The sequence below is a fragment of the Schistocerca serialis genome, chromosome 1 (assembly GCF_023864345.2).
Source record: "Schistocerca serialis cubense isolate TAMUIC-IGC-003099 chromosome 1, iqSchSeri2.2, whole genome shotgun sequence".
Lineage (NCBI taxonomy): Eukaryota > Metazoa > Arthropoda > Insecta > Orthoptera > Acrididae > Schistocerca > Schistocerca serialis.
Genome location: NC_064638.1, coordinates 486,627,731 through 486,645,255, shown reverse-complemented (window position 1 = coordinate 486,645,255; position 17,525 = coordinate 486,627,731). Strand labels below are relative to the sequence as shown.

General features: G+C 38.7%; 1 protein-coding gene across 1 annotated transcript in view; it reads left to right on the top strand.

Annotated features, from left to right (window-relative positions):
* The window catches only part of LOC126473793 (pre-mRNA-processing-splicing factor 8), a 103,168-nt gene that overhangs the window by 17,230 nt on the left and 68,413 nt on the right, over positions 1-17,525 (top strand). The window contains exons 9-13 of the mRNA XM_050101071.1: positions 3,665-3,812; positions 3,964-4,126; positions 5,793-6,010; positions 6,150-6,376; positions 10,706-10,915. Of these exons, the coding sequence (XP_049957028.1) occupies positions 3,665-3,812; positions 3,964-4,126; positions 5,793-6,010; positions 6,150-6,376; positions 10,706-10,915 (966 nt within the window). The remainder of the gene's footprint in view (positions 1-3,664; positions 3,813-3,963; positions 4,127-5,792; positions 6,011-6,149; positions 6,377-10,705; positions 10,916-17,525) is intronic.

Genomic DNA, 17,525 nt, shown 5'->3' with positions numbered 1-17,525 from the left:
AAAAACCGTAGAGAGAGACCAAGAGATGAATACACTAAACAGATTCAGAAGGAGGTACTGGGAGATGATGATGCTTTGCACAAGATAGAGTAGCATGGAGAGCTGCATCAAACCAGTCTCTGGACTGAGGACCACAACAACAACAACAAGGACATCAGAAATAGATTGCTTAATGGGTTACTAAAAGTTAATTTTCATTCATTGTGAAACCTGCTACAGTGCTACAATATATATATTTAATTGAATGAAATATGTTGTATGAAAAAAAAACTGCATTGTTATGAGGCCAAAGATGAATACTTAAGGTATTACTAATTTTTAATGCAGTTGCAGACACAGTCATACTAAAAAATTAATTATGAGCAGTAATTAATACTTCACTGTAAGAAGTCTTCACTGTAAGAAGTCTTCACTGTTCAACATAAATGGCCTGTTTTCAGCAAGATTTATAAGGTAGGGTTCTATAGTTGTGTCCCTGCCAATTTCTCTGCTGTAATCTTCATGCTGCAGTTTTTCTGCATACCCCATGCAAGCTGCCCATGCAGATATTGAGATGCTGTCTATTGCCTTGAGTATAAGTCTCTCAACATCTGCAATTCTAAATACAGCTTCGTGAATGCCGTCTGAATGACCCCCAAACTAATAGCATAGGCTTCAGCTGTCTGCTCCTGGCATTTGGTAACAGTGCACCAAGTGCCTTGTACCAGAGTGGATTTAGTGGAAAACTGTCTTTCGAAATATTGATACACACGAAATATTCTTCCTCTTGTCATTTGTGCAACACATGGTATAATTTCTTACCATCATTCATAATGAACAGTATGAGGGCAAAATAATCACTCAGCATGGAACGCTATGACTGAAATAAGCCGCATGCTTTAAGAACACAGATTGCTACGTGCAGAACGAAGGCAAGAATGTCGCTGATGCTCGATTGGCTGAGAGTCACGTACATTTCCGCATGCTTCTGTGTATCTGACCTTGACCCACCTTTATAGCTGGACTCCATTTTAGTACACTGAGAGACATTTACAAGCTCATTTCTAGAGCAGATGGATTTGCCTATACCAGAAACAAAAAAAAAACTATTTACAACAGTATCAAAACATTAATACTAAACATCAGTTAATTACATGTTAAAGCATAATATACAGAGACATACTTAATAGCAAAGTTTCAGCCACTCTTTTCATTCATATTGCTGTAAGCAGCAGAGTCGTGTGGGAGTTGGTAAGGACACCATTAGGCTCGTAACGGCTGTACTCTATAGAAACTTTGCTCCCGCGCCCCTACTACATAGAGCTAACTGGCATTTGCAAGTCGAAGCCTTAAGACTACAACCTACATGTTCAAAAAAGTAACTTGACATTAACAGTTCCAGAAATGTTGACAATTATTATTCATGTGTGAAATGTTCAAAATGTGTCCTGATAATTTGTTATGTAATATGTAGCCGCAGCTGATTTTAGGCATCATACTTTAACGTCTTACTGTTGTAGAATCAACATGGGATGTCCTGAAAGAATGTGTCATAGCACAATCTCATGAGAAATTAGGCACTACAAAACCCAGTTGACATAAAATTGATTGCCGGACAGGACCATGGGCTTATAGGTGAAGAAAGCTGTGTGTTTTAAAAGGTAGCAATATCAAAAGTTTCTTTCTTTAAATACAGATGAAATTGGAAGGATTACTGGGAAATTAGGAGTGTAGCAAAGAAAACATTTGTGACAGCAAAATTAGGCCACTTCAACAAAGTTCGTGATAAACTTGGAAACATCAACTAGAGAGTAAGAAATCTACAGACTTGCGAAGCAGTGTTGGCAGCAGACAGAGAGAAATTTTGTGGAATCAGTGATGATGAAGACAAACTTGCGTTCAGTAGGAAGAAAACAACGAAGCAGTGGTGGCAGTATTTCGGAAAATTTGCCTTGGTATTTGGCTTAATGGTTATCAGATTTCGCCAACAAAATTGTCAAAGAGGGAACAATTGCAGCTGATCCGACATGTGATCAAGCAGTTCCAAGTTGTAAGCAGAAGGATAGCCTAGCTGAATGCAGCAACTATCACCCAGTACGGCTTCTATCACTCACAGTGAAGGTCTTTGAATGCATCACTGATAAAAGGATCTGACTAATAGGGTAATCAGACATTTCTGCCATGATCCCAAGAGCCACGTACATTAAGCTGCTGGATTATTAGGCGATTTTTCTGTTTCGGTAGGAGTATCTTAGGGACCTGCTCTTTTGCCGCCTTTTCATCATAGTTGTGGATACAGTCGCAAGATATCAACAGGAAACTGCACCTTGGATGTTACTGTAAGCTGGTGATGTGCTGTTGTCCTGTAAACACAAGACTGGCCTGTCAAGTGAAAGCTTGGAATGATCAGCATGTTGAAGTAGATTTGTTACTGTATTTTCCTTATGTACAGTATCACATCACAGATCTAAATTACTTGGATACCATCAGAATTAGTGGTGCTGACCTCCCAACAGCAAGGACTTTGTAAGTACATAGGCTCCACAATTGCTGCTGATGGAAATCTCTGTGGAGAAACCTCTTACTGCCGGAGTAGCTTGTGGTTCAAGTGGTGTTCTGTGACCTCTGTACTCTGTGACAGGAAGATTCCAGACAGGCTCAAGTCAAAGGTATACAGATCCGTAATCTGTTTAGTTCCATTGTATGGTGCTGAATGATGGCCTTTAACAAAAGAAGTGGGATGACAACGTGCCGCCATGGAAATATAAATGCTCAAGTGGACATCTATATCAATACTGCACAGTCATGCCACAAATGGCGAAGTTTGTGATTTATATGGAGTAGTACCAATGATAGGAAAGATGAGAGAAAGCAGTGTGCAATGTAAGAGCATGTTCTTAGAATATATGCAACAACAGTGGCAAAGAATGGTTTTAGTTGAGTGTAAATGGTAAACCGCCATTAGGAACACGTAGACAGTGATGGCTTTGACACGCCTCACGAATATATCAAGGTGTGAGGTGGCCAGCATCCTGATTGGATGCAAGATCAGATAAAATCGCGACAGAACCAAAAATGCAGATCCTGCCATAATGTGGGACAAATTCTGTAGAAAAGGAGGAGGGAGAAGAAGAATAAGATTACAAAATGAAAGGAAGTTTTTGTTTCTTCAGACTCAGGACCAGAAACAAAGGAGATGAAATAAACTATTTATCAGTAAAAATTGCCAGTTAACCATAAGTTGAAGGTGAATGCAAAATTGTGAGAAAATAAGTAAGAAGTTGAGAATCACATTTCAGGACCTTTGTTGGACATTGACACCTCTTTGGCAATGTGTGATTGTTTTTAAAGTGACAGGTCAAAGCCACTCTTTCTGTACACAAGATATGATGAGAAAGATTGCATTTAAGCATGAGGTACTTGTTTAGGGGCTTGCTCTAAATCCTCAGGCTTATTTGTCTGCATTCAGGTAGACTCATATCTGGTTAAGTGCAGTAAATATATTCAGTTCTAAATTGCAATTGGTTCAATAATTTTATGAGCATATATATACTCATTCCTCCTCTGCTTGTTTCTTTTATCTTACCTATTAACTCGATATTCATCATAACAGTAGATTCTAATGCACTCTAGAGCTTTTTCAGAAATAAGCTTCTTAATAAGAGCTACATTTAATGTGTGGTAGGCAACAGAACCCTTGCCGGATGATGATGAGGAGTTTGAACTACCGGAAGAAGTGCAGCCATTCCTTCAAGAGACACCATTGTACACAGACAACACAGCAAATGGTATTGCTCTCTTGTGGGCACCACGACCATTTAATATACGATCAGGTAACATTAATTTCTAGTCTGGTTTCAAGAAGCTGTCAAAAACTGTTCTGTGACTTACTTTCCCTAATGGATTAAAATTTAAATTAATTAATTACAATATTTATTAGCAACTACAGACTAGTTTCACTGAAATTTATTAAATAATTTGCAGGAAGAACACGTAGAGCAATTGATGTGCCTTTGGTTAAATCATGGTATCGTGAACATTGCCCACCAGGACAACCAGTAAAAGTCAGAGTCAGTTACCAGAAGTTATTGAAATACTTTGTACTTAATGCTTTGAAGCATCGACCACCAAAACCGCAAAAGAAAAGGCAAGTAATCCTTACCTGTAAAAACCATTTTCATTTTAGCATTAGCCCTTTTTTTTAACCTTTGATAGAAACAAGCTTGTTTTTAGTAATGGTGACGACCACTGTATTACTTTCATTTTATCACGTAAATCTCATAACAGCGTTTTTAGATTTTTCAGCTCATCTTATTGAGAAACTTTTATTGTTGAAAAGATCTAGTCATAATCACCATATTTTGAGGTATTGGAAGTTAATCCATCGTAGAGCTAATTGTGTGTGTGTGTGTGTGTGTGTGTGTGTGTGTGTGTGTGTGTGTGTGAGAGAGAGAGAGAGAGAGAGAGAGAGAGAGAGAGAGAGAGAGAGAGAGAGAGAGAGAGTGAGTGAGTGAGTCTTACATTGCTTGGACATCAATATGCAGCAAAATGTTGTATAAAACTCAGTTTGCTTTGAAGAATTGTGAGATTACATATTAGTAATTTTAAAAATTGTAGTATTTTGATTATAAAATTGTACACATGTATCTCATCGTCGAAAGTGAGGAAAATTCTGATTAGAAAAAAAATTGGCCTTTTTGTGAAGTAGTGTGGTTTTAAACAGATGATTGCAGATACTGCTTGGCCTAATCAGTTTGTTAACACACTGGATTTCCCTTTGAGAGGACTGGGGTTAAAGTTGACATCCTGCCATCCAGATTCACATTTCCGATGTTTTTCTAATTGGCCCAAGAGAAATTTTGTATATCTTTATTTGTTTTATTAACATAGCTTATTTCCATCTTTGAACTTAACCAATCTGAGCTTGTGTTTATGTGCCAAAACCAATATGCGCATGTGTTTTTTGTCTAATGGCCTTACAGTCATCTGGTAACTGAGCTGCTTCAGTTTCACTATCTTGTACAATCAAGCCAAAACTGAATTGCTTCCTTAAACAGCTCCACTGGATGAGCAGCATATTTTAATACGATTTATCATTCAGTTGTTCTTGGTTTTTAGTTTAAAAAGGAAACTGAATAAATAAAGGACACCTGTGAAACAATTGTGCCTTTACAATATTGTTGTTCCTGTATTATTCCAAATTATTATACAATGTTCCTTCAAACATGCATGCATGCGATAAGAGGGAAATCTGGGTTCGAGTCCCAGTCTGACACACATTTTCATTGTTGTCATTCTGTTATACAGCTGATGGTTGTCCATATTCACAGTTGCAAATATGTCATGTAATTGTGCATTTCATTTTGAATAATACCTTGGAACAGAATGAGTGAGAATGTATAGATTAAATTAAAGAATGTATATTCATTGTTGAATTTTCATTTGATTATTTCCATTTACTTGAAAATAATTCATAGTGTACAAAAAAGCATATACAGAGATGCAAGTATGCATGTACTTCTGTAGCAAGAATTCAGAGAATACAAACACACCTGTTATATGAGAAATTTAATGATAGAAAATGTAACTTTTATGGTAATGTAAGGTTGATATGTTTTCTTTCCACCGTTTTTCTAAATGGGGTTAGATGTTTCAGTTGTATGTACTTGTTTCAGTAATTAGTGTGTGTGTAAATCTTACTTTATAGACATGGAACAGTTAAATTGATACTTTTACTAAACAACTTTTCACTGTGAAAATGCCAGCAATATTGTATGATTAACGTATTTCTGTTCCCGTACCTCGTTTTTCAGATATCTGTTCAGATCCTTCAAGTCCACAAAATTCTTTCAGACAACAACACTTGATTGGGTTGAAGCTGGTTTACAAGTTTGTCGCCAGGGATATAATATGCTCAACCTCCTAATCCACCGAAAAAATCTGAACTATCTTCACTTGGATTATAATTTCAATCTCAAACCTGTCAAAACATTGACGACAAAAGAGAGAAAAAAGTCCAGATTCGGAAATGGTAAGTGTGTGAAATGAAGACAGAACTAACATTTTATTACTTTGTAATATGTTGCAGTTAAGCTGGCTATCTTATATTTTTTAATGGTAGTAAAAACATCTGTGCCTTTGAAGTTTTTTATGTGTTTGTTTGTTTACAGCATTCCATTTATGCCGAGAAATACTAAGGTTGACAAAATTGATAGTGGACTCTCACGTTCAGTATCGTCTAAATAATGTTGATGCATTCCAGTTGGCGGATGGCATACAATACATATTTGCACATGTTGGCCAGTTAACGGGAATGTACAGGTATAAATATAAACTCATGAGACAAATAAGGATGTGTAAAGACTTGAAACATCTGATCTACTACAGGTTCAACACTGTAAGTTCCACTTCTCTTATATTGTGTATTTATTAGTGAAGTGTCGTCTTTTCTGTTGTGTGGATTTAAAATATACAGTGGCTGTAAAATCGTAGAAAGTTTTGCTGTATTATAACAGTGTTGTTACATCGTACAGTGTAATGATCGTAGTGACATAGCCTAACAATAAATGACTGTGATAAACTAGACTTCAGTAGAATTTACAAGCAGAAAAGTCTTAACCATCAAAAACCGTATTCCTTCAAGTAGTAACAGAGGCAAGGGAAAGAAATATGAAGTGCTGGGAGGGTGGGCGGATGGATGGGAAAGTTAATCTGATTTGATTATGGCAATTAGGGAGACTCTCATATATGAAGCATTCTCCTTTATGTTGTCAGATATATATCTTCAGGAGCATTTATCTGTGTCAAAAGCATCAAATTTCAACATAGAAGATACATGCAATTATTGAACTACATGAAAAAATGGAAATTAATTACAAACTACAGTGTGCACAAACTTTGTTCACCATGTTTACATCATTACACATATTTGGATTTAGGTTATGACATGTTCGATATGCCCACCATCACTGTCGATGATGTGGGGCTGACAAAATTCTGAATGACCCACTGAAGTATTGAAACATTGATGCTGTCGATGACCTCCTGAATGGCTGTTTTCAGACCAGCAATGGTTTTTGGGGTTGTTGTTGTACACCTTTTCTTGAATGTAGCCCCACAAGGAGGAGTCTCATGTGTTCAGGTCCGGAGAATACAGCAGCAAATCGAGGCCCATGCCAGTGACCTCTAGGTGCACCAGAGCCAGAATGCAGTCCCCAAACTGCACCTCTAGAACATCGAACACAGCCCTGCTTCAATTAGGTCAAGCTCCATCTTGCATGAACCACATCTTGTCGAAATTAGTCACTTTGGATAATTGGGGATGAAATCATCTTCCATAGCCTTCACGTACCATTTGGTAATCACCGTTCCATCAAGGAATATCGCACCGATTATTCCATGATGGGACATCGCACACCACACACACCCGTTGAGGGTGAAGAGACTTCTTGATTGTAAAATGCCAATGACCAGTATCCCAAATGCGCCAATTTTGCTCATTGACGAACCCATACAAATTAAAGTGGGCTTAGTCGCTAAACCAGACCATATGTGCATACTAATAGCCCTGCGGCCACAGGGTGTGTGGCTAAACATGCCTTGGTGCACGGCCAGCACATCTTGGCACAGTGTTACACCGTCCGGGTTATCTGGATACTTCCCACTAACACCAACCTGTCAGAACTCCGGAGATGGGAACTTGCCCTTCAGTATATCCTCTCTTCTCGTTATCCGCCAGGCCTCAACCTCCGCTAATTTCAAGTTGCCGCCGCTCATACCTCACCTGTCTTTCAACAAAATCTTTGCCTCTTTACTTCCGCCTCGACTGACATCTCTGCCCAAACTCTTTGCCTTTACAAATGTCTGCTTGTGTCTGTGTATGTGCGGATGGATATGTGTGTGTGTGCGAGTGTATACCTGTCCTTTTTTCCCCCTAAGGTAAGTCTTTCCGCTCCCGGGATTGGAATGACTCCTTACCCTCTCCCTTAAAACCCACATCCTTTCGTCTTTCCCTCTCCTTCCCTCTTTCCTGACGAAGCAACCATTGGTTGTGAAAGCTAGAATTTTGTGTGTATGTATGTGTCTGTTTGTGTTTATATCTACCTGCCAGCGCTTTCGTATGGCAAGTCACATCATCTTTGTTTTTAAATATATTTTTCCCGCATGGAATGTTTCCCTATTATATTCATATAAATTAAATCAGTTAGAAAATATTTGATTCCCTGTGGTATACATATTTGTGTGTCATATGTATTGTAAACATATAGCCTATGTTCATCCATTGTGTAAAAATTTGAGGCATCTTGGTTAAGAACTTCAGGAGATTTTTGCAAACTACTGCTAACAATGTTAAAGGACAAATTTATGTCGTGTGTGTGTGTGTGTGTGTGTGTGTGTGTGTGTGTGTGTGTGTGTGTCTTTTGGGGGGGGGGGGAGGTACAGTCATTTTCCACTTCAAGGTTAAGTTTACTTTTCATTATCAATCAAAAATTGGTTGGCAGTGGAAGGGGTCACTTTAATTACAAACAACACACAGTGCTCTTAAAACTGCAACACATCTGTTTCCAAATGCAGTGTCATGGAAACTGGGCCTATAGTCTGATGTAGTGCTTCTTTATTGCATCATGCAATGCTCTAGAAATCCAGAAAGTGAGTTTACTTAGACTTCTAAATATATTGGAAAATATACAATAATGATGTAACCACTTCTTAAAATATTTTGTCATTGGAGGTGTTTGTGTGGGCTCAACTTTCATATTCGTATTTTAAAAAAATGCTGCTTGTGGTTGGCATTGCTGTTTGATTTCCATTTGCACCTCTTTATTGATATGAAAGTGTTAATTTCATGTTTATGCTATGATGAGTAGTGTAGGGGTCCTGAAATCAGCCGTTATGTGGGCTGACATTTCATTTGGTTGTGCAGTAATGTATCCGAGATCATTTCTGCAGCCATATGGATTGGACTGACGCTAAGCTGAGATGAAAATTGTACAAAATACAGTTACTATAGACTACAAAGAACACGGTAATGTATTCATTATTTAGCAAAAAAAATTTGTCATGTTCAGTTGACAGTTTCAATGTCATTATTAACATCATCTTGCCTTTGAAAAGCCACACTCACCACTTTATATGATATAGGCGCTGATAGAAAGCGAAGAGCCTTAGTGAAGTCAAGAAACCCTTTTGGAATTGTTTAGGCAGGTGAAGGACTGTGCACATGTAGGAATTGCATTTTATCACACATACTCTAGAGTTGCATTCTCTTTGTGCAGGCTGTATTGGGAGTGTATCGACTTCTGTAATGGTGGCTAATGTGAGGTTGCCAGCTGCTGTTAGGGCATTTTTGACTTAGAGGCACAAATTTTGTGTGGACTGATTTGTGGCACAAGAGTAATGCGTTTATATTATGATAGTCAGTAGATGAAGCTGGTAACTATGTAAATGTTCACCTCAATCAATTTATTGAAATTTTCTGGATTTGAAACCAGTGTTTTGCACGCCTTCTATTCAAATTTCATCACCCTGGTGGGATGTCTAATTTACTGGTAATCAAGAGCTGGTCTTTTACATGCATCAGGATTTGGACACACTACAGAAAAGGGGGTGTAATTCCATGGTCATAAAGAATCTGTTGTCCATAATGTGCTACTGCATCTTTACATCTGCAGCAGCATTATCACAAAAGACTGGAAATAGCCAATGAACTCATAGACACCCCCTTCTCACTGCAAGTCCTGTTGTTTTTGGGGTGTTTGGGAAGCTTACTTTGTGGGTAACACGTGCAAAACTAACTATTTAGATTAATCTTAAAGATACAAGTGGGTAATAGAGTTGAAGAATTTGTGGCTCATGTTGTCTTTCCACTCCAAGGTAGGTACTAAATGTAACAAATTAGATTGAAGTTTAATTTAGAACCAGAGAAATAAAAAGAAGGAATGAAGAAAATCTTTACATTTTCCAGTGGAGACGTGTTAAAGGTGACACAATGGCACAATACTGGGGGCATTTTAATGAGATATTTATAACATATAGTTTCTTGCATGGAAATGTATTGATGAAGAGAAGTATTATATGAAATTTCCAAAGAGATTAAAACTTTGTACTGGATAGGACTTTCTTTCATGTTCTTACATACTTAGCTAGCTAGCTGAGGTTCCTGACCTACCCTCACTGCTTCAGTTTTGCTGGCTTCTCTCTCTTAATGAAGCTGCGGGGGGAATATCACGAGTATTAACTGGATTGCTCAGTCATGTGAATATAGCTCATGAGAACCAAGATTTTGGTTTCAAGTCTCAATCCAGCCAGCAGGAACTTTCTACAGTGTACTCCCTTTTGCAGAGTAGAAGATTCATTCTGGAAGTAGATTTTCTAATTATGATTGAAATGAAAAATATTTTATACAATGATATGTGTGATAGTATTTTATGTTCACTATTTTTGTTACTTAACACTCCTATATTGAACTTGAGTGAGAACTTTTCTGTACATTGCCAATGATGACATGAACAGATTACAGAATACAGGCTAAAATGTCAGCTTGTAACCCAACTCAGCTGGTTTGAGAATCATCTCCCCTGGTTGGATAGATATTTACACTGCTGAGGCACTGTTATTTAGTTGTTGCTAGTTTACGGTGCTTATAGTTAGTGTGTTGTAAATATTACAGTTCGTACTCAGCTTCCAAAAAGATTAATGTGTTTTTGTATATTTTAAAATTTTACAGGGTCCTGTTGGGAAGGGACCTGGATGTGGATTTTGGGCACCAGGATGGCGTGTATGGTTGTTCTTTATGCGTGGTATAACACCTCTGCTGGAACGTTGGTTGGGAAACCTGCTCTCCAGGCAGTTTGAGGGTAGACATTCTAAAGGTGTTGCCAAAACTGTCACAAAGCAAAGAGTTGAAAGCCACTTCGATCTCGAACTGCGTGCATCTGTGAGTTCTTTGTCTACTTCCTGTTATTATTATTACTGTTATTATTATTATTATTATTATTATTATTATTATTGCTATGATGAGTAGCGTAGGGGTCCAGAATTCAGCTGTTCTGTGGGCTGACATTTCATTTGGTTGTGCAGAAGTGCATCTGAGACTGTTTCTGCAGCCATTTGGAGTGGACTGACGCTAAGCTGAGCTGATATTGTGTGAAATACAGCTATCATAGAAAACAAAGAAGACTGTTTAATCATAAAGTGAATATTCTGTTGAATGGTAGAAAGTTAGGATTTGTTTTTAATAAGTTGTATTATTTCTGAGCTCATGACTGGCAGGTTCTTTAATGTTATACACAATCCTTGATGGCTTGTGGAGTAAATATTTGTGTAGATAAATGCATCACAGTGTGATTTAGTGTAATTTGTCATTGTAGTTCTGCCAAGGAGTTATTAAAATCAGGATTTTTCATAAACTGAAGTGTTTGGCATCTTGAGAAATAATCATCTTGATATCCTGTATATGATAATTACAGCAATTTATTAATAGTGTTCATGTTTATAATGTCTGCTTTTGTGCAAACTACCTCATTTTTTCCTGTAACTTTAAAGTCTAATCTACATTCTTGAGGAATAAACCTTGTTTCACAATGCGCCTAGTATCCAGCGCATGTTGGTCTCTGGACTATTCATATGATCTTGAAATGCATCCCTGTTGATTTTCTTTTTTTAACATTTTTGAGCACATTCTAAATTGATTTCTGAATGAATCAGAAGTTGATTTTTCAGTGCATGCATAGTGTACGTGATGTGTGTGCCAGAGGAATACAAGTTTCATCTAGAAATAAACTTTCTTGCAGACAAAAGGGGATGGGGCTATACGAGCTGAGCGGAATAAAGCTGAATGGGTGAATGCCAATCACTGTTTGTCATGTGGTTGACTGCATTTGCGAATGATCAGCTTTCTTATAATTACTAGCGAAATCCATATATTCAGACTACCAGAGTGGAAATAAATGACAAACAGGAATAACATATGTGCGTATTTTCTTCTTGTTGTATCATAGAAAATGAAATTTTGACTGAAAAGATTTGCCCAGATCGCTATACTAGTCAATTGCACAGTCCCCGGCTAGCAGCCGTTTAAGTTCAGTTCTGGGAGTAGTGCGGGAAATGCATTGTATGAACACGTAATAATGCCTAACTGGAGAATAAATGCGGAATAACTAAACCGGTGATTGTGGCAGAATTAGTGAAGTTAACCAGCGAATAAGTCTTGACACTGGCAGGAATAGTTACAGAATTAGTGAGACAAGATTGTTTGTTAGAACGAGGAAGGAGAAGAAATGAGGACATCACACAAATTATCAAAGAATGTGACGATTCCAAATTTATACAGAAATTTCATACTGTACTTCTCAATATCATGCTTGGGTTCTGGAGCGTACGAATAAAATGTGAAAGTATTTCCTAACATAAATCGTTTTGCTTTTAATAAGCCTAATAGGCATTTGATATTGGTACTTCGTGAATTATATTCTGTCGTGCTATGAAAATGATCATTTGTGCCAAAACAATCTCGTTTATTTGGCGTGTGTTAAAATTGCTGCAATATTAGACAGGCCTGTTTTGTTTCATCTAGCAGACAGTGACAGAATAGATGTAATCAAATTGAGAAATCACACCAGTCTTGGGTACTATTTGCATCTGGCACTCTCTGGCAATTGCTGAAATTGACCTATTTCTAACAGGTCGAGGGGAAAGTATTTTGAATGGTGGTTTGGAAAGTGTTGAGTATAGTTTACATGACAACATTGGGTTGTGCTACTTGTTGCATGGAACGAGTTACACGCAAATGGTTTCATATATGACTGTAGATATGGCAACACCAGTACACACTTCAGTTTTGTCATTTTGTGAGTTCCTGAGTCATGCCTGAAATGAAAATTTCAGCAATTGCATGTTGCACTAGTTGTGATGGAGTTAAAGCTTGTAGTGTACAATCCCTGCATAAGAAAAAATAAGAAACGTGTTCTGATTTGTGACTGGATGAAGAAAAGACATCAGCTCTGTTGCTCAGCAACCTTGCTGAAATAATTTATAATTGAAGACCCAATAAGTTCTTTTAATTATCGTAGAATGTCACTAGAACTGTTCACGTTTCTTCTAAATAGAGTTAATCATGCCATAAGGAAAAATACTATAATGCTGTCACCAGAACTGAAATTACATGTCACATTGCTTGCATTACAATCGAGAAGATGCAGTTTTAGTTGGTGGTGATGCTTTCTCATTAACACCAATAATTATTAACAGTAACAGCAATAATTATTTGAAGCAGGCTGTATTAAGAAGAGAATGGTTTTCAAACTACTATCTTGAAGATCTGTAGTGGCAGTATTTCAAAATTCAAACATATGTAAATGGGGAGCACTGCTGCAACATTTTGAATAAATGAATATTGAATAAAGAATGCAGCTTCTTGATTTATGTAGCCATCCCTCCTGTCAACAATAATTGTTTTTAAAAAAGTCAGCCAACTAGAACAATGGGATTTTAGTCTTGTAGACGAGAGCATTTCAACAGCCGGAATTGTATTTTTCTTAATTCAATTATATATGTGCTCCTAATTGAATAAATTTTCCCTGCAGCTCAGATATTGTGAAACCATCTATTTTCTGATCGCACATGATGGTCTCAGGAGCAGCAATATGTTGCTTATTTTTGTAATCAGCATTGCTGAAGTCCCACAAACACCTATGCAAAACATACATATAAAAAAATTGAGCATTATTCTCCGTTCCCCACTTCATATTTCAGTTTGTCCACACACTATGAACACACGTAACCTCAAAATTCGTGCAACTAGTGTCGCCAAAGCTGGAACATGCCGAAAGTGTTTAGTTTCACCAACAAGTTGGGCAAACCCGCGGCGCATATGTGCAGTGGCCGTTAGCGCAGTTTCCTGCAACCTAGTGTCGTAGTGTAAACTAGGCTTTAGTTTCGAAGTAAGTTTCCTTTTAAGCAAGATGAACTGTGTGCGAGAATGTACGATGAATTTCGTATTACAGAGTGTCTGACTCTCATTCAAAAATAAACTCTTAAAGGACGAGCTGTTTAGAATAATTTCGAGCCCAGAAAATTTACTGGCACATTTGTGTCGTATCTTAAAGTGTAACACGCAAAAAAAAAATCAACATTATACGTGAAAGCTTAGTTTCTCTTGCAGCTTATTAATCTATAGGTAGTGGGGAGCGAGCGTAGTATTATGACTATAAATAATCACTTGCACTCCGATCGCTTACTATGAATACTTTTATTCTCGCTGCATATACACAATGTGTGTAGCATAGAGCGCGTACTACAGAGAAATGATCTGGCAAAGATACAGTTGTACTCGTTGCGATAGGGTAGCGATATTATTGGGGGGTGAGCCAGTGGTTCTACGTCTCCACAAATCTTCGAGACCAATATTATACGTGAAATCTTCTTTTCTTATACCAACTGTATATTAATGTTTGTTCGCGCTACTTGAAAGTGATGTTCCTATTGGCTGACTGCATCATGTGTTGTATACTCTGAATATCAGCCGGTGAGATCACATGGCATTAGCTGTGACTGGCTTACAAATGCGCATTGCAATCTCGATTTCAATCTTTCAGAAAGTAACATGTGGTGTCTAGTGCAATTCGCATTTATACTTTCATAATCCGAGGAATTCTATGCCGCTGTATAAAACCATAGCCATTCAAAGGACTGATAACTTTTACAGTCCCGAGGTAAAGTGTACTGTCACTTAACACAGAAAAAGTGTATTTTCAAAAGGTGAAAAGGTGAAAGGATATCAATGATATGATTTGCTGATGACATTGCTATCCTGAGTGAGGGTGAAGAAGAATTACGTGATCTGCTGAACGGAATGAACAGTCTAATGGGTACAGAGTATGGACTGAGAGTAAATCGAAGAAGAAAGTTGAAGGTAGTGAGAAGTAGTAGAAATGAGAACATCTAGAAACTTGAACATCAGTATTGATGGTCACGAAGCAGATGAAGTTAAGGAATTCTGCTACCTAGGCAGTAAAATAAACAATGACAGACTGAGCAAGGAGGACATCAAAAGCAGACTAGCAGTGGCGAAAAGGGCATTCCTGGCTAAGAGAAGTCTACTAATATCAAGTATCGGCCTTAATTTGAGGAAGAAATTTCTGAGAATGTATGTCTGGAGTACAGCATTATATGGTGGTGAAACATGAACTGTGGGAAAAGTGGAACAGAAGAGAGAGAGTTGAACCATTTGAGATGTGGTGCTACAGATGAATGTTGAAAATTATGTTGACTGATAAGGTAAGGAATGATGAGGTTCTGCGCAGAATTGGAAGGAAAGGAATATGTGGAAAACACTGATAAAGAGAAGGGACAGGATGATAGGAAATTAAGACAGGGATTCCCAAGCTTTTCAGCTGGCGGACCCCTTCTTCAGTCAAAAATCCATGGCGAACCCCTAGTCAGTCAAGATCAAAGTAACTTTACATTTCAGAGTGAAACCCATAGGAACTGAAAGCTTCTTAAGTGCCATGTTTCCAATGACCTTCCCCCCCCCCCCCCCCACCCCCCCCCCCCCACCCCCCACCCCCCACCCCCCACCCCCCGAAGTATCAATAGTCTTTGGTTTAAAGATGAATAAAAACAACTTGAAATTAACGATCCAATTTGAATTCCCACTGTATCCAGATACTTACTAGTGGATTTACTCCCTTTGTTCAACACACTATAGAGTGATTAAAATTACGTGGTAATTGATATCTCACACGTTGGAGCTGCCTTCCTCGAAGAGCAATCAGTGTCACGTCCAAACTGTTAGCTGTTGACAAGCTGCCACTTGTGGTCTGTTCACTTCCACTGTTTGGCTACTGTTGTGTAAGGAGCATGCATATTTCGTAACAGTCGTGTGTGTGTGTGTGTGTGTGTGTGTGTGTGTGTGTGTGTGTGTGTGTGTGTGTGTGGGCGTGCGCGCGCGCGCGCGCGCGCGGTTTTTTTGTGAAATCCGAAGAAAAATGTTCAAATGTATGTAAAGTCTATGGGACGTAACTGCTGAGGTCATCAGTCCTTAGTCTTACACACTAATAACCTAAGTTTAACTTCCACCAAGGACAAAACACACACACACACACGCGACCCACGGAGGACTTGAACCTCCGGCGGGAGCGGCCGCGCAATCCATGATGACATGGCGCCTTAGGCTGCTCGGCCATTCCGCACGGCTGTGTAAGAAAAGAGGCAGACCCATGATTCGGGATACAAACACATCACGAAAGGAAAGAGGCCAAGGAATTGCCTTTAAAGGACTATTGTGACATCTGTTGTGCAATGTGTGGGAATACATTCACCCAGTTTACATGAGTTTCCAAAACCGGATTTCGTAAGCCGATGTCCCACTTCCGGTTTTGGTTGGTCAGATAAACACTTCAAAATCGATTCTGGAAATCTGCTTTTATAAAGCCGTTTTGCAGTTCCACAATCTATTTTCGTGCCCATGTAAACAGCTCGGAAAGTCTAGTTATTTTTACATCTTTGCATATCTACTGAACGGGAGCTGTAAGTCCATAGCCAGCGGCTAGCAGGCGACATTGCAACAGTGTACTGTCAGTTGGTAGCTGGCAACTGGCAGGCGGCGTGGCAACAGTTTAGCCACAGCTGACAACTTCAACTACTACTTGAACACTATATCGTGGCAGTGAGCCACGACTGTAAACAAATTAGGAAAACAAACAGACTCTCTTATTTCTGTATAAGAAGACAAAGCATTTCACAGATCGTAAGACTTTTTTTTCTCAAAGGAAACAATTCTGGCAGAGGAGGTCATTTTCACATAATAAATCCGGCTGTGGAGCTTCTTGTGATTGTTCTTCCTTTGGTCGTCCTCCCTCCTCATTCATTTCAACTGGAAACTTCCCTTGTTGTGAAGGCGATAGAAAAACTGCACCCTTCTTCAATGATCCTGACTTCAGCCACCGATCCATGTTAGAAGTAATAAACTGATCAAAAATCGACTTATGAAAGAAGTAGTGCACTGACAAAGCAAGTTTAACATTTAATGATGCCTGGGGCCTCATACGTGCCAGCGACCGCCATGATTGGTTCACAAAGATTGCTCCACGCATGCGTAACAGGTTTCAGTGCATCTAGCGCCGTGAGCCGGCACACAAACGACCCCCGTATTGTTGCGAAACAGTCGATCAGAGAAGCTGCATTCTGCGCCACTAAACTGTGTATGCGTTCTCACTTAGGAACCGCAAAGGCTGCTTGGGAATACGACCTGAAGTAAAAGTACACGTTTTTCACACGAAAAATAAAATAGTGATGAATTTGATTTTCACGTTTTTATTCAATAATTTTACTCATTATTTTACACGATTTGGTGAAAGGTGGCCCTCTGACCCTCTAGAAAGAGCTGGCGAACCCCAAAGGGGTCCGCGGACCACACGTTGGGAAGCCCTGGGTTAGGATATGAGGGAATGACTTCCATGGTATTAGACGGAGCTGTAGAGGGCAAAAACTGTAGAGGAAGACAGACTGGAATACATCCAGCAAATAATTGAAGATGAAGAGGTTAG